The sequence below is a fragment of the Stegostoma tigrinum genome, chromosome 16 (assembly GCF_030684315.1).
Source record: "Stegostoma tigrinum isolate sSteTig4 chromosome 16, sSteTig4.hap1, whole genome shotgun sequence".
Lineage (NCBI taxonomy): Eukaryota > Metazoa > Chordata > Chondrichthyes > Orectolobiformes > Stegostomatidae > Stegostoma > Stegostoma tigrinum.
Genome location: NC_081369.1, coordinates 45658492 through 45683250, shown reverse-complemented (window position 1 = coordinate 45683250; position 24759 = coordinate 45658492). Strand labels below are relative to the sequence as shown.

At 39.8% G+C, this 24759-nt stretch overlaps 1 protein-coding gene across 1 annotated transcript in view; it reads right to left on the bottom strand.

The window, feature by feature from the left end:
* Positions 1–24759, bottom strand: part of pkd1l2a (polycystic kidney disease 1 like 2a) — a 137283-nt gene that overhangs the window by 34619 nt on the left and 77905 nt on the right. Inside the window, exons 21-31 of the mRNA XM_059651537.1 lie at positions 24553–24676; positions 21815–21946; positions 18588–18816; positions 16875–17068; positions 13853–14083; positions 12276–12377; positions 8768–8946; positions 6993–7139; positions 3791–3990; positions 1992–2218; positions 1149–1365 (exon numbers count right to left, since the gene is read on the bottom strand). Of these exons, the coding sequence (XP_059507520.1) occupies positions 1149–1365; positions 1992–2218; positions 3791–3990; positions 6993–7139; positions 8768–8946; positions 12276–12377; positions 13853–14083; positions 16875–17068; positions 18588–18816; positions 21815–21946; positions 24553–24676 (1982 nt within the window). The remainder of the gene's footprint in view (positions 1–1148; positions 1366–1991; positions 2219–3790; positions 3991–6992; positions 7140–8767; positions 8947–12275; positions 12378–13852; positions 14084–16874; positions 17069–18587; positions 18817–21814; positions 21947–24552; positions 24677–24759) is intronic.

Sequence of the window (24759 nt, the reverse complement as noted above, 5' to 3'; positions counted from 1 at the left end):
GTTAATGCAGACAAGTGTGAGGTGATGCACTTTGGTAGGAGTAACCGGAAGGCAAAGTACAGGGCTAATGGTAAGATTCATAGTAGTGTAGATGAGCAGAGAGATCTCGGTGTCCATGTACACAGATCCTTGAAAGTTGCCACCCAGGTTGACAGGGTTGTTAAGAAGGCATACAGTGTTTTAGCTTTTATTAATAGAGGGATCGAGTTCCGGAACCAAGAGGTTATGCTGCAGCTGTACAAAACTCTGGTGCGGCCGCACTTGGAGTATTGTGTACAGTTCTGGTCACCACATTATAAGAAGGACGTGGAAGCTTTGGAAAGGGTGCAGAGGAGATTTACTAGGACGCTTTTGTCCTCCTGAGATGCTGCTAGGCCTGCTGCGTTCATCCAGCCTCACATTTTATTATCTTGGATTCTCCAGCATCTGCAGTTCCCATTATTACCTTTACTAGGACGTTGCCTGGTATGGAGGGAAGGTCTTACAAGGAAAGGCTGAGGGACTTGAGGCTGTTTTCATTAGAGAGAAGAAGGTTGAGAGGTGACTTAATTGAAACATATAAAATACTCAGAGGGTTAAATAGGGTGGATAGGGGGAGCCTTTTTCCTAGGATGGTGATGGCGAGCATGAGGGGGTATAGCTTTAAATTGAGGGGTGAAAGATATAGGACAGATGTCAGAGGTAGTTTCTTTACTCAGAGAGTAGTAAGGGAATGGAACGCTTTGCCTGCAACGGTAGTATATTCGCCAACTTTAGGTACATTTAAGTCGTCACTGTATAAGCATATGGATGTACATGGAATAGTGTAGGTTAGATGGGCTTCAGATCGGTATGACAGGTCAGCACAACATCAAGGGCCGAAGGGCCTGTACTGTGCCGTAATGTTCTATGTTCTATGTTAACAGCCACTAGATCACCTGAGGTGCTGCCAGGCAATGAAGTGTTGCCAGTTTCTTGTTGATGGGCAGCTCTCGGCAGGTGGGATATTTGCTCCTGGGGTCCCTGGTCCCAGGGAAGTTTTGCCACTTCCACTTAACGTTCTCAAAAAAGGGGAACATGTGGCTTCCTCCGGCTCTCCAGCCAGAAGGCGAGGTTCCTGTTCACATCATTGAACTCTGTCCACTGTTACCAGACACCTTCAAACTCACCTTGTAAGTCAACTGATCCAAGGCTGAGAATGAGAGTGTCCTCTTTCTTACGACTGTCATTGTAAAACTCATGGTCGATTTTATTTTGTTCCCGGATAATACTTTCAACTAATGCCAAAAGTTTGTTGATATCAGTTGTTTGCCTCAAATCCTTATCCAGTGTTGGTAATGGGTTCTTCAAAGTTTTAGTTAGGGAGTTTGCAATTCTCTGGATATCCTTAAACAGACAAAATAATTTATTCATGTTAGTGCTTTTACCTCAAGGACAAATATAAAATACTGTTTCCATTTCACCATAACCATTCTGTCATCTCTTGTGTTATTTCAGTAAATTTATTTAAATAGCCAATGGGTTTCAATTCCAGCCTCTGAACACCTGATCTTTTCTTTAAGTAGTAAACCTCAACCTCAATAAACATCAGAAGAAATTGTTTGAAGGACAATTTACAGTTTACGATCTCATTTAAAGTTGTAATTTATGACTCTGGTCCTTTCATTTGGATATTTAATGTTTCCCATTTTCTTTGTCTTATCCTTCGTGTCAAAGGGGTTGACTGCTGGAATGTTGTTCTCAGCAATACTCTCTTCAAATCCCTCAGACTCTTTACCTCCTTAAAAAATTGTCTCAAAATCAGTTTTGTCAAGCCCCTAAGACCATTTCTAACTTCTTGATCTGGTGCGCAGTATTTCCCTTACAACTATCTGTGAAATTGTCAAAAATTGTTTTCAGATGTGATATAACTACAAATAGCATTATGAGTTGTAGCTGTTGAATGTTAACAAGACATCGATTTTCTTAATATAGAAAAGTGAAATATAAATATTTTGATCTTTTTTGACAACCTTTATAACAGCTTCAGGTGTAAGTGAGCAAGTTTGTAGACTTTGAGAAGAGGCTGGTAAAGAAGGCGATATGCGGCCATGTTTGCCTTGTTTCCTTTCCATATGCCTCCCCTTAGATCTTGGTCGGATGTTTCTGAAAATCTGCACGATGAGAAGATTGATGGGGAACATAAGCAGTGAGCTCTCGAAACCAATCACCACTTGCTGCCAGGTAAATTCAATCTTGCCTGTGTGGGAAATAAAACAAAATGCATTGGACTGAATGACAAAAGGAAGAACCCGTAAGAATTTGTGTGAATAAAAGTATGCGCTATGTCCTTTATAAATAGTGTCTAAACCTGGCTATGAGAAGTGTCTTAATCAATAAATGTTTATAGTAGCAAGAAAATTGTGTAAACCGAAGAAAAATAGTAAAAAGAAACAAAGGTTAAAGCACAACTAGAATGAATTTTACAGTTTCAACATGTCTATCTGCAATTTAAAACTTAGACAGCAAACTGATTACATCAGTCAAAGGTGGCCGCTCTTAGCACATAATGTGGGTTTGCATCCATTATGGATATTTCTGAATACATTCAAAGTATTTAGGTATAAATTCCTTTAGGTTAGTCATAAAGTGCCATAATTTTCAGGGAGTTATATTTTTGCAAGCTGTTATGATATTAGATAGTAACACCACTGTGTCATCACAGTGTTTGTACATTATGCTGTTGTAGCTTTGCTGTCTGGTTTTCATTGTAACAAGGAAGTGGTTTATCATTTTTAAAACAAAAATGAAATCAATACCTCTTTTCTGAGGAAATAGCTAATGAATAGGTAAAGGATGTGGATCATTAATACAAGATTGATGGCAAGTAAAACCGAATATTTCTACTTATTTCTCTATCTAATTTCCTAGTCACAATTTTGTTTTAGCGCAGTCTTACTCGTCTTGTATACTTCAAAATGGAACTCCAGTACAACCATAAGCTCATTTCCAAGCAATACTGTTTTTCTCATTCTAGGTCGTCCCTAGTTTTGGATTGTCCATTGTCCATTGACAATTTCCATTGCCGTGTGGACTGCATTAGTTCATGAAAGTAGCTCACCCCACTTTATGAGGGGCATATAGGAATAGGAAATAAATACTGGCCTTGTCTTGCCGTCCCACGAGCGAAAAAAAGTGAAAATATTTGCTCACATTTGTTCTGTTCTACCCATTCATAACTTTAAACACCAAGAGCATCTCTTTTCTAAAGATGAAGGTTCTACCTGATCAATATTTCCTTACATCTGTAATCTCATACTGCTGGTACCATCTTCTTCATATTTTTTCAAATGCTTCTATGTCATTGTCATATTATGTATATGTGAACTGTGCACAGTACTCCCAAGTGCAGCCTAATTGATTAAATACTCAACACTAATTACTGTTGCAAGCTGAACATTTTTAAAACACTATATACTGATTTGATCTATCTTCATGGTTTGAGCTGCTGTGGGGGATAACTCTCCAAGTTCTGTCCTACATGATCTGAGGCTCTTACTGTCTCTTCTAGTTGTATATGACCCTAATGATGACTTACTTAGTGATGAGTGGCTGCTGTCTGACTCCAAAAGGTTTCTGTAAACTGTTGTAGTTACCTTACCATACAAAATACTGAGCTCTGCAACGCCTCACTCTAATACAGGCTATTCCATAGGCTCTTCATTTTTAACATACTGCTGATGTAACTTTTACACCGTGCTATAAGTTACCAATTTCGTTATCATGTCCAATGTCGCAACAAAACCTTTTTGTAAATAATTATTGACTTTACCCAGATCCATTTTTTGCTCGGCAGGATCCTTTGGCACTCCCCAGAAGATAATACTTGTTAACATTGTACAGAGGAGCAAGGAGAAACAGCAAGACACACGTTGTACTCTTGTAAAGGGGCTCCTTGGTGGGCGGTTTAGAACCGAGTACCAAATATGTCCATCCCGAAAATCATTAGCAGTCTTCATGAAGAACAGGTTACTGTTGGGTGACAAGAACATGAATTTCCCTTTAGTCTTAGTGTGGAAATAGTAAATTGGAAAGAATAAGAAATTACAGAGCCCAGAGTAGATGACAAGTGGTTCCAGAAACCAATGCGATTTGCTCACAGCTAGATATCAGACAACATTCAAAAACAACAGTATCCACAAAAGTGACCTCATCTTAACCACTTGCCAAAATTTCTATACTATCCACAAATACATGATGGGCAGAATAGCCCCTTCCCTTGAGGTGATGAGGTATGTTCTGAAAACAGAAACTAATTGGATAAGTTGGTCCTGTCTGCCACTTTGCTAATTAAGTTCTGGGAGAAAAACTCGACTGGGGGCAACCCTGACCTGCCACCAATTAAGGCCCAAAAGGGCTTGACAAGTGCCCACTCAAGAGCCTCAACTCACTGTCTCCCTGATTACCTAACTTCCAGGCAGGTAAACAAAGGTGACTAGTATCCTGCCAGGGTAATCTGGCACAACAAAGTGTGAAGCTGGGTGAACACAGCAGGCCAAGCAGCATCTCAGGAGCACAAAAGCTGACATTTCGGGCCTTGACCCTTCCTCAGAAAGGTCTAGGCCTGAAATGTCAGCTTTTGTGCTCCTAAGACGTTGCTTCGTCTGCTGTGTTCATCCAGCTTCACACTTTGTTATCTCGGATTCTCCAGCATCTGCAGTTCCCATTATCTCTGAGGGAAATCTGGCAACCAGGTTAGGATGGCACTTCCAATTACCACACTGTCTTGGCTTTACTTCCCTGATCCACCTCTCCCTGTGACACCAACTCTGTAACAAGTAGTAAAAGAATTTACCTTACCCTAAGGAGTAGGCCTTGGCTGACTGTTTTTAAGACCCAGCAGTTGCATGTCTTTGCTTAGCTGGCAGGTTCTGGCAAGCCCAGATGACAGAGTCAAGGACGAGGGACTGCTAGAGTCCAGTGTTTGTGCAGAAAGCAATGAATTGATTAACTTATCCATTTAGTAAAGAGAACGATCAATGTGTATGTACCTGTTATTTCGTTCTCAACAGGTAACTGGTGAAGCACTCTTTTGGAACAGGTGTTGATGATCAAGCCTAAATTGGTGCAAAGATTGACTAGCTCAAGAATAAAATTTTGTCATCACCTTTAAGTAGATAAAGGAGGAATACATATTTTTACAGTGCTTTTTCCAAAGTACACCTAATAAAGAGCATTTGAAGTGCAGTTCCATTGTAATGCAGGGATATGGAACAGCTATTTTGAGTGCAGCAAGGTCTCCCAAACACCAACAAAATAAATATCGGTTGTTCTGCTTTAGTGTCCATAGTACTTCAGGAATGGTGATTACTTCTCTGCTCTTTTTTGAACAGTGCCTGGTGTGGAGACACTTGCCTTGGTTTAAGAGCTCATCCTAAAGATCATAACTCTGACAGTCCATAAGACCATAAGACATAGGAATGGGAGTAAGGCCATTTGGCCCATCGAGTCCGCTCCGCCATTTAATCACGGCTGATGGGCATTTCAACTCCACTTAGCCGCACTCTCCCCGTAGCCCTTAATTCCGTGCGAGATCAAGAACTTATCAATCTCTGCCTTGAAGACATTTAATATCCCGGCCTCCACTGCACTCCGTGGCAATGAATTCCACAGGCCCACCACTCTCTGGCTGAAGAAATGTCTCCTCATTTCCGTTCTAAATTGACCCCCTATAATTCTAAGGCTGTGCCCACGGCTCCTAGTCTCCCCACCTAAAGGAAACAACTTCCCAGCATCCACCCTTTCTAAGGCATGCATTATCTTGTAAGTTTCTTTAGATCTCCCCTCAACCTTCGAAACTCTAATGAATACAATCCCAGGATCCTCAGCCGTTCATCGTACGTTAGGCCTACCATTCCAGGGATCATCCGCGTGAATCTCCGCTGGACACGTTCCAGGGCTAGTATGTCCTTCCTGAGGTGTGGGGCCCAAAATTGGACACAGACTTCTAAATGGGGCCTAACTAGAGCTTTATAAAATCTCAGAAGCACATCGCTGCTTTTATATTCCAACCCTCTTGAGATAAACGACAACATTACATTCGCTTTCTTAATCACGGACTCAACCTGCAAGTTAACCTTTAGAGAATCTTGGACTAGCACTACCAGATCCCTTTTTACTTCAGCTTTATGAATTTTCTCACTGTTTAGAAAACAGTCTATGCCTGTATTCTTTTTTCCAAAGTGCAAGACCTTGCATTTGCTCACATTGGATTTCATCAGCCATTTCCTGGACCACTCTCCTAAACTGTCTAAATCTTTCTGCAGCTTCCCCACCTCCTCAGTACTACCTGCCTGTCCACCTATCTTCGTATCATCGGCAAACTTCACCAAAATGCCCCCAGTCCCTTCACCCAGATCATTAATATGTAAAGTGAACAGCTGCGGCCCCAACACTGAACCCTGCGGGACACCACTTGTCACCGGTTGCCATTCTGAAAAACAGCCTCTTATTCCAACTCTCTGCCTTCTGTCAGACAGCCAATCCTCAATCCATGCCAGTAGCTCACCTCGAACACCATGGGCCCTCACCTTACTCTGCAGCCTCCCGTGAGGTACCTTTTCAAAGGCCTTTTGGAAGTCTAGATAGATAACATCTATTGGGTTTCTCTGGTCGAACCTACTTTGTTACCTCTTCAAAGAATTCTACCAGGTTTGTCAGGCACGGCCTCCCCTTTCTAAATCCATGCTGCCTTGTTGTAATCTGACCCTGCACTTCCAGGAATTTAGAAATCTCATCCTTAATGATGGATTCTAGAGTCAACCCTTGCATCATTCTGTACTGGTGTGCCAGCCCAGATCTTCTGCTCGAGTGAAATTCAATTTATGATTATCTGACTCAGAAGGAAATGTGTCAGATACAACCGAGGTTGATATCTCCATTAATGCATTACCACAAAAGCAGGGAATCATAGTTATACAACAATTGAACAAAAATAATTTGGGTAATCTTATATCTATATGAGCTTCTGATACCTAAAACGTTTCAGGTCCATTTCAGTTGCAACTGGAAAAGCTTTGTCCAAAAGACAGTCTCCAACATCAATAGACAACCAGGAGTTACACAGGAAACACCATCGCTCATCTGTTTCTAAGTCAAGCACTGTGACACGATTCACATACCTGGGAAGTAATTCAAATAGTGAAATTCAATTTTATATCTGTGTAAGTGGCTTTTGGATTGGACACTTAAAATTTTAAAATTTTGAAGAAAAAAAACCCGTCCCTGTTCTATTGCTGCTCTATCCATCATTGTAATAATTTCTGTGCTTTGTTCTGTCAGTCTGTGTATTTGTATAGTCTGAATTTGGGATGCATGCAACAGCCATGCTGTTTTAGTGTTACTTTTTAGGTCAAAGTAATTGGGTTGCTTATTCCTATCAGTCACTTGAAACTTGAGGATTATTGTGTGGTGTGCTATCACAACAGGCCATGTCTTGACATTCAATGTGTTAAACAAGGATTCCAAACACCATGAGAAATCCAAGTACATTAAGAAAATAAAAACTTATACATCCAAAGATGTGCACCTTAAGTGGATTGGCCATTCTAAATTGCCCTTAGCGTTCATGGATGTATAGGTTCGGTGCATTAGTCATGGGAAATGCAGGGTTACAGGGCAAGGGGGATGGGTCTGGGTGAGATGCTTTCTTGAGGGTCGGCAAGGACTTGTTGGGCCAAATAGCCTGTTTTCATACTGTAGGGATGCTATGGATTCTATGGGTATAAGGAGGTTAAGAAGTTGGGAATGTTCTCCTAAGACAGATATAGTTAAGATGGAAACTAATAGAGGTGTTCAAAATTATGAAGGGTTTTAATCGAGCAAGCAGTGAGAAATAATTTCCTCTGGCAATTTTGTTCAGGGTTATTAGTCACGAACAGTTGTCAAAATTAAACAGATGGACAAATCAGGAGTTTTTTTTCACCCAGACGATTGCAAATCTGGAACGTATCTTAAAGTTGGTGGATGCAAAATCCATGGCAACTTTCAAAGGGCACTTGGAAATAGACTTGAAAGGGGTTGCGGTTAAAAAGTAGTTGGATGTGGAACTAAAGAACTAGGTCACAATGAGGTGAATGGCCTCATGTAACGCTGTGAGATTTTATGATTCTAGTTACTCTAAGCTACACATTAACGGCAAGATGGATCAGACAGTCTTTGGATTCTGTCCAATAATTTAATTATGCTATCTACCAATTTAAGGAGGATTTAGAAAAAATCAAAGTCCACAATCTGCTCAAGTTTTGAAGGCTTTATGCAGTTAACAAAAAAGGGCTGTTCTCGAGTTATCAAATGTTAGTAGTTTAACTGCTCAGAAATGTTCTGGGCTAAACATTTAAACATTATTTAATCCTGTTGCATCATTATTTACAGATAAATACCTTTGCCCACACTCTGGTTTAAACAACTCAGTATTTTAACACAACTCAACAGAAAGTCAAAGAAAGAAACAACCTTTGGTGCAACATTATTGTACTTCATCAACAGCAGCTGGGAAAAAATACAGTCTTATCAGACCAAATGCACTTTAGTAACCAGGTTGATATGCTCTGGATTTGAAGGTGATGTTAATGTGGATTTCGTTAGTTTTAATTTAAATTTATTGCTCAGGAAGTTCAACATTAATGTATACTTTTAAAGTGCTTTCAGTCCAGTGGGTGCTGCGAGAGTTATATCTGAGCAGTGTCTGTTACAAAGCCTGTGCGTGCAAAATAACATCCTCTCTGCTAATTTTCCCAGAAGTGCTTACCAGGATGGACTGGACCCCGAATTGTCGTGCCACAGTCGAATGCGCTGGAGATCCCCAAGTGGGAAAAGTGTTGTTAGAAGAAATCCATCAACACCTCCTCTCTCAAAGTTAGGTTTCTCAAGGTCAGTAAGGAAATGTGGGTCACTCTCTCCCTCTGAGCCATATAATGTAATAGTCACCTGGATAGCAATAGATGACAAAAGATAGCAAAATGTAATAGACAAAAACAAACCTCGATCTTTAGAAATTTCAAATATTAATAATTAAAAAGATAACTGGTTTCACCTCAACAAATTCAAGTTTTTCAAGCAGAATCACATCCTATATAACACTGTAATTGAACAAATTGTCTTTCTTCTCTCAAAGTACAAATTGATAAGATTTTCTACAGCCTTATATGTTGTGATGATACAAAACGGTGGGGGGGGGGGGGGGGGTGTGGATTGTGAGTTTTGAGGAGGACGTGCAAAGGCTTCAAGATGACCTAGAAAAGTCAAGTGAATGAGCAAACACATGGCAGATGCAGGACAGTGGCTAAATGCGAACTTGTACATTTTGGTGTGAAAAACAGATGTACAAAGGGATCTGGGTGTCCTTGTACACCAGTCAATGAAAGTAGACAGGCAGGAGAGCAAGCCATTAGGAAGTCCAATAGTATATTGGCCTCATTGGAAAAAGATTTGAATTCAGATGCAGGGATGTCATGGTGAGTTTTGCATGCAGTTTTGATTGCCGTTCCTAAGAAAGGATATACTTGCCATAAAGGGAGTATACGAAGGTTCAGTAAGTTGATACTGACAATGGCAAGACTGTCATCCGAGACGAGATTGATTGCATTCACCAGAGTTTAGAAGCATAAGATGGGATCTGATGTAAACATTTTAACAGCGTTTGAAAAGTAGTTTCGAACCAGGAGTCAAAATCTCCAGACACAGAGTAAGCCATTTTGGAATGAGATGAGGAAGAAATTCTTCACTTTGAGGGTAGTGGCTCTGTGGAATTCTTTACCACAGAATTGGTGGAAGCTAAGTCACTGAAGATATTCAAGAAAGAGAGATTTTGTTTAGGGGTATGGGAAATGGTATGTGTGTCTGTGTGTGTGTTTGCCTCTGTGTATGCATATGCACACATTTCATCTAAAACCATTAAGTGGCATATTACATGTGGTGACTATGTACCTTGGTCTGAAACTTTGTCTTATTTATAGCCCAGTCATATTAGAGAAGCACTATGCTTTAAAATGTTGTTCATCTGGTTTCAAACTAGTAAGAAGGCTAGTGCATCGAACAGTGTCCTCTCCTCAAACTGCACTGGTAGCTGCTTTGAAGATTGAAGATAACCCAGTTGATGACTGTCAAGATCACTGTGGCCGAAGGTTTCATTTCTAGTGGCTCCTTCCAGACTGAATCCAATGCCATCACCAATAATTCTAGTTCACTGTTTATCACTGCACCCAGGTCATTGAATTGATTCGCCATTTCCAAATTCGCAATTCTAGCTAACCCCTCTCTTAAAAACACACAACTGGAAATGCATTTAACAGCAGGAATGACTCCTGCAGAATCATCAATTAATCTTGTGAGTCAGCTGCAGGTATGTGCCCTCATGATGGCCACATTGTGGAGAAAGCAAAACGGGCTCCATTGATCAGAAGACACATTCCAGTGGGTACTGGAGGGCTTCCCGCTCCACCGTTTTATTAATTGCCTCAGGAACTGATGGTTTGTTCCTTGATATTTCTAATTGCACAGTGTCTGTCATTGTAGAAGTGCTGCCTATGTGCACAACATGGCTTTTCTGAGTCAATATGGTGGCTTGAAGAAAGCTGACAGAGATCAAATGCTGCTGTGCACCTGGACAGCTGTTGGCAATCCAGCATTGCCCCTCTATGGCAACATTACAACCCAGAAGCCACAAAATCATATTGTTCAGAGCACATTACCAGCACCGCTGACACTCTCACACATGCAACCCCGTTCTCTCACCCTCGTCACAGCTTTAATCATGGTAAAGGCCATGACATTTTATTTTGTGCTCTTTAAAACTGGGGATAAAAACGAGGTAGCACTGACTTGAAACCAGGGATTTACAAGGATGACTGCGTGTTTTGAATGCAAATAATTTGACGCCTTTTGTGAACCTGCTTTATAAAGCAGAAGGTTCCTGCAATGAACAGATGGACTGGAGCCAAGTAACTGTTTACAAGTGAAGCTGTTTGGCATGAATTAATGGCTAATTGTCAATGACAAAGGTCTTGGCATTAATAAGATGCTTAAGAAGCCATAATCTGCCATTTTATAGGCATCTTGCTGCTGCATAGCAAGAAACCCACCTCACAGTTCAGCAAATTGCACCACAGCCCATGTTGTTCAATCTCCTATAAATTGTGATACGCACTGAGTGATGTCATAATCTACCTACTCAGTGTAAATCCAACATACAGTCCTAATGTCTCCACATCTAACTTTCCCAAATGGTGATCAGTGCACACTGAGTCATGAGGTCAGGTGATCAAGGTGGTCTTCCTTGACAGAAGCTTCAGCTCAGTATTCCAGTGGTCCAGAATGGCATTTTCATCCTTGAATGGCGGTCTTGTCCTGGCTACATCTTCAGGGACTTCCATCATTCCTTAATCGGCTTTCCCCAACCACAGGAGTGTTAACTAAACTGTGACGAACTTTGCCTTAATTTTACTTTCTTTTTTTATTACGTACGACTTCTAACATTAATGAAAGCATTGTGGTGTGATGACTTGTAAAATTTTTCATTGCATTTTTCATGTGGATGTACATATGACAATAAATTTCTATTCTAATCTTTAAAAAAGCACTCATGCCGTTTTGGAACCAATCGTCATCAAAAGCTTCATGGAGTTAAATTTTGTGGCCGTTTATTTCCAAGAACTGGCTGATTGTTTACTCACGAGAACTTCAGAGAGACGTTTCCATCTTAATCTTGAGGGTGTCATAAGTTTTGGTTATACTTCAACTTTTTCATTTTTGCCATGTGATTGTGGGTGTAACTCAACATGAAATGTTCAGGTCATAATTGAAATCCCAACATGCACATAGAAAGCAGCATTAAATTCTTTCCAGGAGGCTATCTTGCACCACTCAGGCTTTCAATTAACTAAAGTGTAACTCTAATTTTGTTTAATTAAACAAGAACTTTAGCAGTTCTTTGCATTTGCAGACTCCACTATAGAAAAAGAATTCAATAGAAAATCTAAGTGAAAGTTGTATTTCATACTGACAGCACAAATAAATTCAGTGGTTTGACCAGAGTTCAGAGTAGCCCCTGCAGAACACCCATGTGATCAGACTAAAACTTGCAAGCTAGTTATAAGTTATACAAGTTATTCAGGTTTTGTAATGCATAACTGATGATTTCAAATCTGTAGGTACAGCTTTAATGTGTAAAGCATAAATCAATTCATCAGTTGTCAATTCCGCATCCAAAATTAAAAACAGCAGTGGTAAATTATGCAGATCTTGTAATGATTGCACACCTTAGATGTTGTACTTGCACCTCGGCGATGTCCTGTAAAAACTGTCACCAGATAGCGATACTGGGCGAATGGGTCATTGTCAGCAAGTAGTGTTATTTTTGCCTTTTGTTTTCAAGTTGAAAAGGAAGAAAATTAGATTTTAAAAATGACAAAGCGTCAAATACAGTTCACTTGAACAAAGACTTATTTTAAGAAAACCAGGTTGAGATTCATTTGACAGCAATACTATATTAGCTCTTCCCAAGTCATAAGGTGTTTTACAGCTCATGATATTTATTTGTAAGTTTTCTCTGCCTAGTTAGGCTTTGTGATTGACAACACCATGGGAAAGTGAAGAGATAAATGGTAAATTTAAGTTTGTTTGAGCACACAGACTGCATTGTAGCGGACCATATAGTTTCTGGAAAAGTAAACAGTAGGACAAATGATCTGCAGGTACTAGTGCATTAAGATGTAAAAATGCAAAGATGGACATTTGAATTTTAAAATTAATTTGCTTACATTAAGTGTATTTGCCCCTGTATTTTATTTCTGGTACCTCAATGTTTATTTTCTGATTTAGCTAATTTATCAATCACAAAGGACAACCACATTCCAAAAAAAAATCATCAAATCACATTTCACAAGCATTATACGTAAATAATCAAAAATTTCATATCAGTTTGCCAAAATGACAAATGCTCCTAACTCCCTGAACCAACCTCAATGCACAATCCTGGGTCAGCATGGTATCATGTTTAATCATCTGGTCTATTGCGCTCTGACAGCCTGGTGTTGGTTCGTCTATTACTGGGCTAGATGCAACAGAAGTGATAGCTGAAAAGCTGATGAAACCTCCAGTTCACCTGTCTTCAGGAAGGCTGGCTGTGTCTTGTGGGATCCAGGGTTCTAGGGACAGAGATTCCACCCTTGAAGAACTGCTGGCTAACCAGGAGCTGGCAATTGTGTTTGTTCAACAGCTCTATTGGGAGGCAGTGGCTACTGCAGAAAAGACACCCTCCTGAGGATCAGGATCATGGACTGATCTGGGCCTCAAGTGAGCAATTGTGGGTAGGCATTTACAGAGTAAGTGTTGCAGGGGAGGGTGTCAGCCGCAATACCTGGGCGCTAACTCTAAAGGGGCTCTCTCTTCCCAGTACTGACTCCTTCAATCAGGCACTTAGTGCATTTGAATGAAGAACATGCCCTCCCCCCAACCCCCCCGCCCCGCAAGTCCGAGCATGGTCCAATCGGAGCTTCAAGTAGCCCTGTACGGACTTGCTCGTTATGTTCCCAAATGGAGAGCCACCGAAAGCAGGATGAGGCAATTAAGGAGAATTAAGTGCCCATTTAAGGTTATCTTGCCTTGGGTTTAGTTTGAGTGTAGGTTGCAAGGCAAAACTATCCACGCCCTCACTCATAATTAAATACCCACCAACATTCCAGCTCTAGGATGCCAAATAAATGTTATGTTTAAAACTGAATAACTTATTTGTTTAAGCAGAGAAGTACACAATGTGATGATATGTCTGAGAGGTAAAAGAGAGAGTGAAAGACTGAAAATGGAGATTTATGAACTGACTGCCTGCATTACTTACCTTGGTCATATCTTGCTTATCTTTTCTTCTTGCCCAAACCACAGCAAGGATGTAGAGTCCAAAAATGCAGGCAACAGTTGTAACAACCACTGGGTTATCAACAAAAGTGGTAAACAGTTCTGCTGTCTTGCTGACATCAACTGCATTGGGCATGACCAAAAAGGAGCTGCTGAAGAAGGTGAGATGGCTGCACAGGCACTGAGTACTGTGCATTGTTGTTAAAGGGCCCACCTTGAATACAGAACAGAAAAATGAGGAAATGTGCACTAACAAACTTACATCTTCCGAGTCAAACAAAAACATTACTGGAAAAGCTCAACAGGTCTGGCAGCATCTGTGAAGAAAAATCAGACTATCAAGTTTGATGCCTCTTCCTCAGAACTGATGGTAGCCAGGAAAATATCAGTTTACTTGCAGAAGATAGGGTGAGGGAGGGGTAAGGAGTAAATGATAGGTGGGGATAGAGCCCAAAGAGAGAGAAGAACAGTTGGACAAAGGAGTGGATAACGATTCTGGCTAGGAGGGTGAATAGCTGTTATTGGAGACTGTTAGTGGCTAACAATAAGTAGTACATAATGGCAGACTATGTGGTAACAAGGTCTGGTGTGTGGGGTAGCAGGTTAGGGCATGGGAGAGTTCAGGCTCTAAAATTATTGAACTCAATATTGAGTCCAGAAAGCTGCAGGGTCCCCAAGCGGAAAATGAGGTGTTGTTCTTCCAGCATGCGCTGAGCTTCGCTAGAACATGCAGCAAGTCTGAGACAGAGACGTTAGCTGGAGAACAGGGTGGTGTGTTAAAGTAGCAGGCAACTGGAAGCTGAGGGGTTTTTTTTGCAGGTAGAACATAAATGTCCTGCGAAGCAGTCACCCAGTCTCCACTTTGTTTCACCAGTGTAGAGGAGACCAGATTGTCAGCAGCAAATGCAGGAGACTAGATTGTGTGAAGTGCAAGTATAAAGTGTTGCTTCACCTGGAAGGTATGTTTGGGCCCTTGGATACCAAGGAGGGAGGAGATAAATGGGCAGGGGTTACACATTTGGCAGTTGCAGGTGTAGGAGTCATTGGGCTGAGATTTGTGTAGGTAGACTGCTTAAAACTACAGTGGAACAAAGTGAACATAAGACAATTAAAACAATGGAAAAGCTGCTTAAACAAAAGAAAACAGCCAAACAAAGAAAATTTCATTTATAGTCATTTTGTTCCTGATCTGCATTTGTTTCAACTGAATTCTTACTGCATTCTTAGAAACATCTTTACAACTAATCTGATAAACTGATATTATACATTAGTGATGATAAAATTATCCAAATGCAATAGAATATGACTTCTTAATCATTTTCTTTTAAAACGAGGGATTGTAAATAATAGATAGTGCTTGAATTTTTTTAAGTGAAGTAATGTGATAGCTGAATAGATTTTGTTGGGCATGGTATTATGCTCTCTCAACCAAATTTAATGTGTTGTATTAAAATTCAGATTAATTATGATTGAACTAATTGATGGACAAGATTTGAGGGGTTAAATATTATCATACAAATGAAGCATTATGTTTTCTAACTCCTTTGCTAGTGATGTCACAAATATAGGAAGATGTTGATCTAATGATCTTCACATTCTATATCCCAGTCTTTACATATTTCTGTTGCATGTATGATGTAAGATGTGTGATATATAATATATATAAATAAAAATCACATATATACTCAAACACTGTGTGTGTGTGTGTGTGTGTGTGTGTGTGTGTTAGTGTTTTGTGTTTAGTGTTTGGATTTTGAGTGAGCAGCATTTGGGTTTCAATTCTGCAGAAAGTCTTTTTGCATTGGGCAAATAAAGAGCTTAGGAAAGTAAACATTGAAGAGCATTAGGGATAACAAGTTATAGAACTGGGTGAATGCAGCAGGTCAAGCAGCATCAAAGGAGCAGGAAAGCTAATGTTTCGGTCTAGAAGAAGGGTCTAGACTTGAAACGTCAGCCTTTCTGCTCCTCTGTTGATGCTTGGCCTGCTGTGTTAATCCAGCTCTACACCTTGTTATCTCAGATTCTCCAGCATCTGCAGTTCCTACTATCATTGAAGAGTATTAGCTGAGTTTCAATTGGAAGGATCAGGAATTGATTTTTCTTTTGTTTCGGGGAATAACACCTATCTTGGAAAGTTTTGTTTCACAGTTCACAGAAATCCTGGTTGAAGTTAGATGCATGAAAAATTTTGTCCCAGAGAAAAGCGTTTATTCAGAAGTATTAGGAAAAAAGTTACCTCAGTACAGGGATTTTAGTTTGAAATTTCCAGACCAGGAGTGTTTGGTTAGAGTCTTAAAGGGGTTATGAGCGCTTAAAAGCTTTAAGGTTAACTATATGACTAATCATAAGTAGTTACATGTAAATAAGTTGGTTTATTCTATTTTATTTTCTATGTAATAAAATTCTATTGTTAAAAACCAAGTTAGCAGCACTGCATGCTTGCATTTCAGTGAAAAACCACTTCATTAAATAAAAAACAATAAACTATTTAGCCAGATTACAGTCTGGTCTATGACTTTTCTCGTAATAACATGAGCTGGGATCAGAACACGTAATGAATAGAACAGATTTCACATTGCACATTATTTACAGGAATTTCCTTACGTAATTAAGAAAAGAATATGGGTGACTTAAAATGGTTAAGTAGCACTCTATATATTTACATCCAAGCCAAGCAGTAACTATTCAGAGAAACATTCTGAGTTGTAGTGGTGCATTCAGTCAGTTATAAACATGAGATTCATTGATATGGCACACTGGCTAAAATATATTATTTGGCTAAACATGTCAGCATTTTGTTCAACTGTGATGTTTTTAACATTTATGGTTCGGAAGCTATGCCAAGTAAATCAACAATGATGCAGTTGCTGCAGCATACCAGCAGATATCAATATGTTGTTTTACAGAATGAATGATATTTAACAAATCACAGAGGCACTATATGACATCATGTAATTTGGACTACATTTCACAGAGACAGCTATAATACAGTGTGAGGTACTCACACGGCATCCAGATGAACTCCAGTTGTTGTAAACTTCATCCCAGTATACACACTGGGATATAAAAGAAGTGAAAGCCACAGTAATATTAGTTAGTTGTGAAGAGTTTAGATCTGGATCAGGTTTCACAGATAAATAATAACTTCCCGCTCCATGTATCAACACAGCAGCAGAAATAAGCCAGGTATATTTTGCATCTGATTGAAAAATATGAAGTAAAATATAAACATATCAAAAAAAGTATCATTTTGATGGGATAGTGAATAAATGTTTGGATTAAAAAAACGATTCTGATGAATGACTAAAGAAATATGGCTAAGGAGATAGCTGTTTCTGCCAGCTGGTAGAACAGGATGGACTGAACAATCTGGTCTAATGCTGCAAAACTCTATGGGCTGAATCTTAATTTTTTTTCAGTGCAAGTTACCTAGAATTTTTTTTTGGAGCGTTTCTCACTGCAAGGCCTAGCAAGACTTCTCACTGCATCTTACTGAACTCACCTCATTAACAACCCACCTTTCACCCAATTCCATCTTACCATCTTACCATGCACATTCCTAGAACAAGATTCCACGAAGCAGATAGCCAATGAGAAACCAGCATCTCATGCCATCTTTAAAAGCACGTTGTGCACCCAGAAAGCATAATGGATCTGGAGCTGCCCTGCGATGTTCTTGACATTTGTCCCATAAATGTCAAAGAAGGGAAATTGCTGCCCCACTTTATCCCAGGGGCCCTTGTGGATGGAGTGATGCACAGACAGGACATCCTCTTATCCTAGGGCAAGCAGACCATGCCAGCCTGGTCTGAGGTTGCCACCTGGATCAGTGCAGTCTCTGCCATCTGGAGGAGTGTACAGCAATGTAGGAAGACTCTGCCACCATCAATACCTCTTACTGTCTCTCTGTCTGCTTCTGTACCCATCTACCATTCTCAACATTGCCAGCAACGTTTGCCCCATGCACACTCACCCACCTCAAGCCCTGACAGCGTTAAACCTGCATGCCCTCTGCGCTGCTTACTCACATTTTGGGAACACTTCATCATCTGCACCAACAGTGTCCCCTGTTTCACAGCCCTAGTATCTGCCTGTCTCTTATTCCAGAAGGGAAACAGCCCATAATAAGGCAGAAAGAGTAAAGAGGTTGGTTGGCTGCCCAACATGTGGCTCCCCAGCCCTTTGTGGAAAGCATCATTACTCTGAAATGTAGTGAGGCATGGGTGCTATATCCAACATGGAAGTCCTTTGGAGCAAGGGGCGAGCTAAAGTTGTTGGGTACCCACTCTGACTTTTGTGTCTGGAATTCCACATTTGACAAGATAGGAAACTGAATATGAATGAAGTGAGTTCTATCACTAATAAGGCATTTAACAAGCAAAAATCCCTCTTAGTTGGCAACTAACTGCTGCCTAGACAGAAACTTGCCTGACCACATGCCAGGTTTGTAAAGAGTACAACAAGATATGCCCAACATCAAGTCAGGCCTTGATGGGCTTACCATTCAAATCTGCCACTACTCTCCGCATAGCCTGCAGACCCCTCGGTAAGATTCCTCCCCAAATGTTTACAAAAATGTGGCACTCCACACAAACATTAACAGAAACAGACACTTTAAAGCAAAAGAGTTTTTGTTTGATCTCTTGTAGCCTGTTTGCCATGCAAAGATTTGCTAATGCCTCTAATTCTTATTGCTTTAATTTTTTCCTTCATCTTACCTCCAGTATATTGAGTATTAGGTAGCTGTGTGGAAACTAGAAAGTTGGTCTCATTTGGCCCGTCTGCATCGTTGAAATATAGAAGCAGGGGAATGCGTTGCTCAGGTTCCAGGTGAATCAGGAGAGTTCCACCTTCTGAGGTCACATTCACTTGAACGGTAGTGAGATTGTTTCCCAACTTAAATTCTGTCCGATTTTCATGCATCACATTAGATCTAGGAAGTATTATCTGCAATGGAAACATTCTATTTTACAATCAGATGTAGTAGAAATGTGGTCCCATGATTTAACAGTAAATATCCTCAGTTTACAAGAGAGTTTTTTGGAAAATGTCAATGTAGTGCTGTCAAAGTCTCCTTTTCCTTGTCTATGTATGTTTTTTCTAACACACATGCTGTGCCATTACCTATTTAAAGGAATTTAACAATCACTGATAATCGATTTGATGTTTGGAACCCCAAAGCAATTTTTTTTGTCAACAATAGTTTAAAGATATTTTATTGAACCAATTAGACTCCAATATTACTGGAATTGCCCTAATGATGTTGAAATCCTAATTACAAGTAACTAAGACATATTTAGGATCCAGCTGAGTGATGTACCACAGTAATTGATATTTTATGTACATTTTTAAAAATCATTTTTGCTTAGAGCTTTTATTATTTATTTTTGGGAAGTGAGCCTCATTAGCAAGGCTATATTTATTGCCCATTGCTAATTGTCCTTGAGAAGGTACAGTAAGCTGTCTTTATTAAACTGCTACATTTCTTGTCATGTCAGTGCACACTGTGTATTGAAGATGCCAGAGCCATTTGTACCTCTAGTCAAGTTGTTCTAGTGCAGCTAGAGGCTGCCAGTTTGGAAGGGGCTGCCACAGAAGGTTTGGTGAGCTGCTGCAATGTTTCTTTTGGTTGGTACACACTGCTGCCACTGTACATCAGTAGTAGAGAACATGAATATGTAAGGCAATGGACAGGGTGCTGATCAAGTGATTGCTTTGCCTTGAATGCTGTTGGGCTTCTAGAGTTCTTATGGCTGCACTCATTCAGACAAGTGGAGAGTACACATCACATTGAGATTTGTAGAAAGGCTTTTCTGGGATGAAGGTCTCATTCTGTGCAGAAACATGTTAGGCCTACAGCATTGGAATTAGAAAAAAAAGGTAATCTTATTGAAACAAAAAAAATTATCCTAAGGGAACTTGTTTAGGTTGATATGGGACGAATATTTCTTCTTCTGGAAGACTACATCTCATGAATGCAGCTCAAGAATAAGAGGCCTTTATTTGATGAAGGAGCAAACCAAGAATTTCTTTTCTGTCAGAGGGAATTAATCTGAGGAATTCTCTTCTAAATAAAGCAGGGGAGGCTTGGCCATTGAATTTATCCAGTTGAGTTGGTTTGAATTTTGATTGACAAGGGAGTAAAGCGTTAGAGGGAGCAGGCAGGAAAGTACGGTTGAGACCACGTTATGCAGTGACATAGCAGACTCAAAGAACCAAATGGCCGACTTCTGCTTCTCAGTCCTATACTGCTGCGTATGTTTGAGGGAGTAAAGAGGTGAGTGACTCATCAAGTGTACGGAGTCTCACATCTACTTCACCTGACGAAGACAGAGGCTCTAAAAGCTTGTGTTTTCAAATAAACCTGTCGGACTGTAACCTGATGTCGTGTGACTTCTGACCTTGTCAACCCCAGTCCCAACACCAGCACATCCACATTAAAGCAGCGTGGTTGACTCTTAACTGCTATCTGGGCAATTAAGGATGGGCTATATGTGCTGGCCGGGACAGTGATGCTGTCATCCCGTGAATTAATAAAAAAAAATGTAGATTGGAATTGTTTTGCTTTTTGTGGATGCTCCATACCCTGAGCAATTTCCCACATTATTGTGTATATGCCTGCATTGTCTTCTACTCGAACAGCCTGACTCGCGATGCAAATAGTTTTGGAGCACGTGTGGTCAGTTCTGCTGGTGGGATATTGGCATGGTGTTCTGCTTTACAAACTTCAGAAATGCCACTGGCCTCGACTATACTTCAGCTTGGAAATTCTTATTGTTGGTGCCATTTAATAATTAAACCTGGAAGGGGGTGGATTGGAGATGTGTTTAAGATTTTATATTTTTGTTCTTTTCCTTGTCAATGCACTTGGCCTTGAATGCTACAATTATCCCCTAAATGGCACCATTTTCTTCATTGATTATGAGGAAAGGGATGACAACTACAGTGTTCAGCATTCAAAAATGAAGTCAACAACTTTAGACCATGAATGCTGCTTGCTTCTAAAGCATCACCAATACCCAAATCACCCTCACCCACACCTTTATCACCCCTATACCTTGTTTTACATAGGTAAGCTGTACTGAGAGCAAACCTATGTTTTGCTATTAAGACTCTTCATAAATACCTACTTGTCAACAATATTGCTTCACTGCTACCAGAATATCTTTGTCTTTTGCTCTGAGACATCAGAAGGATATAAAAGAATATGATCTGAAAAATTAATACAGGCAAATGAAGTATATAAGACCAGTCGGTCTCATTTGCCAGTATAACCAGTATATCCTGGACTTTTGACGAATGAGGATAGATCTAATTGGGGTATGTAAGATGCTAAAGGGGATTGACAAAGTAGACATAGAAAGTATGTTTTCTCATGTGGAGTGACCCAGAACAAAAGGTCACAATTTTAGGATCAGGGATAGCAAACTCAAAAGACAATGTGGAGAAATTGCTTCTCTCAAAGGATCATGAATCTATTGCGTTCACAACCCCAGATTGTGATGGCTGCCGAGACATGGAGTAAATTTAAGGAGGAGATAGACAGTGTTTTAATTAGTAAAGGTTAGTATAAGGATTACAGACAGTGGGCGGGAAAATAATTGAGGCCGAGATGAGATCAGCCATGATCGTATCAAATGACAGAGCAGGCTGGAGGGCCTGTAATATGTAACAGTTTGTCCCCTCCAGTGCATCTTTACCATCTGTTTAATTTGCTCCTTCTCCACTTTTTATCTACAGCATAAAATCCATAACTTTTCTAGCCCACTTCAGTTCTGAACAATAGAAATTGTAGACTAGAAAGGTGTCTGTTTCTGTCTGTTTCTCTCCATACAGATCCTGCCTGACCTATTGAGTATCTCCAGCATTTTCTGTTTTATTTCAGATCTCCTGCATCGACAGTACTTTATTTTTACAACTGTTATGACGTAATTTGTAGATTTACCTCAATGTCCTCTGTCAGGCTCTGGACAGAATGAACTGTGCCGTTTATTGATGTCAATTTCAGACCACTCACAGCTCCTGAGACTTCATTCTTCCTTGTCCACATGAACGGATTCACTGAAAAACTCACCATCTAAACAAGGGTAAATCCTCACTATTTGCTAGATTTCAATGACAAACACTGTGATTTTCAGTGAAAAATGGAGAAAATGACAAAATGTGATCTCCAAAACAATCATTCAAGTCCCAGAGAAATCTGGAGTAGTTCAGCAGATCTGGCAGCATTTGTGAACAGAGAAGCAGAGTTAACGTTTTGAGATGAATATGACTCTTCACTAATTCTTCATCAATTTCAGTTCTGATGAAGAATCATACTGTACTCGAAACATTAACACTCTTCCTCTATCCACTGATTCTGCCAGAGCTCCAGCATTCTCTGTTTGTTTCAAATCTTCAGCATCTGCAATATTTTTCTTTTAATACAAATACTGAACTTCAGGTATTGAAAATGGAGAGATGACCTCCACCTTTGATAATAGCATAAAATCTGTGATTGTGAATCAGCAGCCCATTCTGCAGTCTGTCCTATTTTCTTTTCCATTGAATTTCTCCATTTAATTAAGAACTAAATGAAGTGAAAATAACCACGATCAGGCAATGAATTTTCTTCAAAAAAAAACTATTACTATGGCAAAACCAGAGTTTCTTCCTAAATAGATCTGGAAAATGTAATTGTAATTGTAAATGAAATGCAAAACTAATCAGATCTATAATTTGTAGAGGAAGTAAATACTTCTGTTTGCATAAACTGTCTCCATAAGTTCCAGTTTTTATACTAAATGGAAAGGAATTAAGGCCAGAAAATTCCTGGGGCCTCTTGTGACATTAATCTGAAGTGAAATCCCTACTTATCCATGCAATTTAAAAAAACTTTTGTCCTAATCTGGATGCACTGTAACCAGAGAATTCAATTATTTTTCACAGAGTTTACTAATTTACTGCAAAGCCACCCATAAGCATTCACTGAAGGCTTCAAAAGGGCAAAAATTTTCTTGAGGAAGCCCAGGAATACCCTGAGATGCTGCCTTTTCATAATGAGGAACAGACATAAAATATACCAAGTGGCCTTCAAGTGGAATTTATAGGTTCTGTCCAAACCTTCACAGGATCAGGATCCAATCTATATTCATATGAGGATCTAAATGAGATTTTACACCTTCCCTAGCCCTGAAATTTTAGATTCAGTTTTCTCACTGACTCAGAGACTTTCCATGTTGATAATCAAATTTATATTTTTTATTAAAGCCTAAAAATGATTATAATCAGGCTTTTATACTCTTCAACAAAGTGGGCAGTGCTTTGAATAAAAGGTGTTGTTTTAGATATTTGCTTCTGCTTTAAAAAAAATCTGTGTTGAAACACCATTAAAATCTCCTTCCTTTATCTGGTTAAAGATAGCAATGAACACAATGTAAAAGTGGTGGCACACCATTATAAACTACAGCATGCATAGTAACCACGAGGTGTAAGGCCCTTCTAAGTGACTTCCTCACACAGCACATAATGCATTATAACTCTGGCCCTGACCACATTTAAAATGATGCAAAATGAAAGACCCCGCTGATAAATGTTGCTCCAGCTTGTCACCAGTTGTACCCCATTTTCACGCATTCCATCTTGTTCTAGCGACTACTTTCAAAAAGGGTAATTGTTTCCCTCTATTCCAATAACAACACGTAATTAGGAGATACTTTGCAAACTATTGTATGGTACAAAGAAACTCAAGATGGGTTGTCAAATATGGATGGAAAATTTAGATGATAAATGAAACATAAAGGAAACGAGGTGTTATTATTTTGCATTTCCCTTGTATAGTCAGGGGGAAATCATTACAGTTCAAATATAACAAAAGATTGTCTAAGACTGCATGGACATTCAACAGGTTACCCCCAAAGAGTGCTGTATTTGTGTCTGAGTGTTGCACTCTGCTTATAAGTTATGTGACTACAGAAACTATGGGGTTGATTTTTGCCAGTGCTTTCAGTTGCCAAAAATTGTGTGACTGAATTCCTTGTTCCATTCACAGTCACTATCTAATGCTGGCATTTCCATTGGGGTCATGTAGGCAAACCTGTTGCCCAGCTCTTTCATCTGGGATCCCATGTTTAGTGTAGCAAATTTGAGCTGCTATAGACATTCTCATGCCCTGATGCATTTATACACATTTACAACTGGTAATTGGCATTAACTGGGTACACTGCCGAATTTTTTTAAACAAATTTATGAGCAGGTCAGGAGCATGCTCCTGTGTCTTGTTTACTAATAGAATTAACAAAGGAACTTGCTCAAAAACAACCTTTCATCTTATGTGCTCATCCAGAGCAGTATTTAACTGAATAAAAACCGAAAGAACTGCGGATGCTGTAAATCAAGAACAAAAACAAATTTGCTGGAAAAGCTGAGCGGGTCTGGCAGCATCTGTGAAGAAAAGTCAGAGGTAAAGTTTCGGGTCCGGTGACCCTTCCTCAGAACTGTTCTGTGGAAGTGTCACCAGAACCAAACCGTTAACTCTGTCTTTACCTTCACAGATGCTGCCAGACCTGCTGAGCTTTTCCAGCAAATTTGTGTTTGTTCCAGTGTTTAACTGACCTTAGGAAAGGTTGAAATTTCACACTTTTCCATTCAAACAGGTAAGAGTATGCAATTGGTATGATTCTTTTATGACGCATTTTTACCCACCCTCACATCAATAGTGTCCATGTCATCTTGAATGTTCAGAGACTGGAATGCTGGAAGAGTGAAGCTTGTCACAGTGGAATCAGAAAGAATTATGGAATTTCCTTCTGTGTTGTCTGCTGGGAGCCTTCAAACAAAATCAACAGCAATTCACTTTATGTCAGGCTCTAATTGTAATGATTCATTATGCATGATCAAAGCCAAATGCAA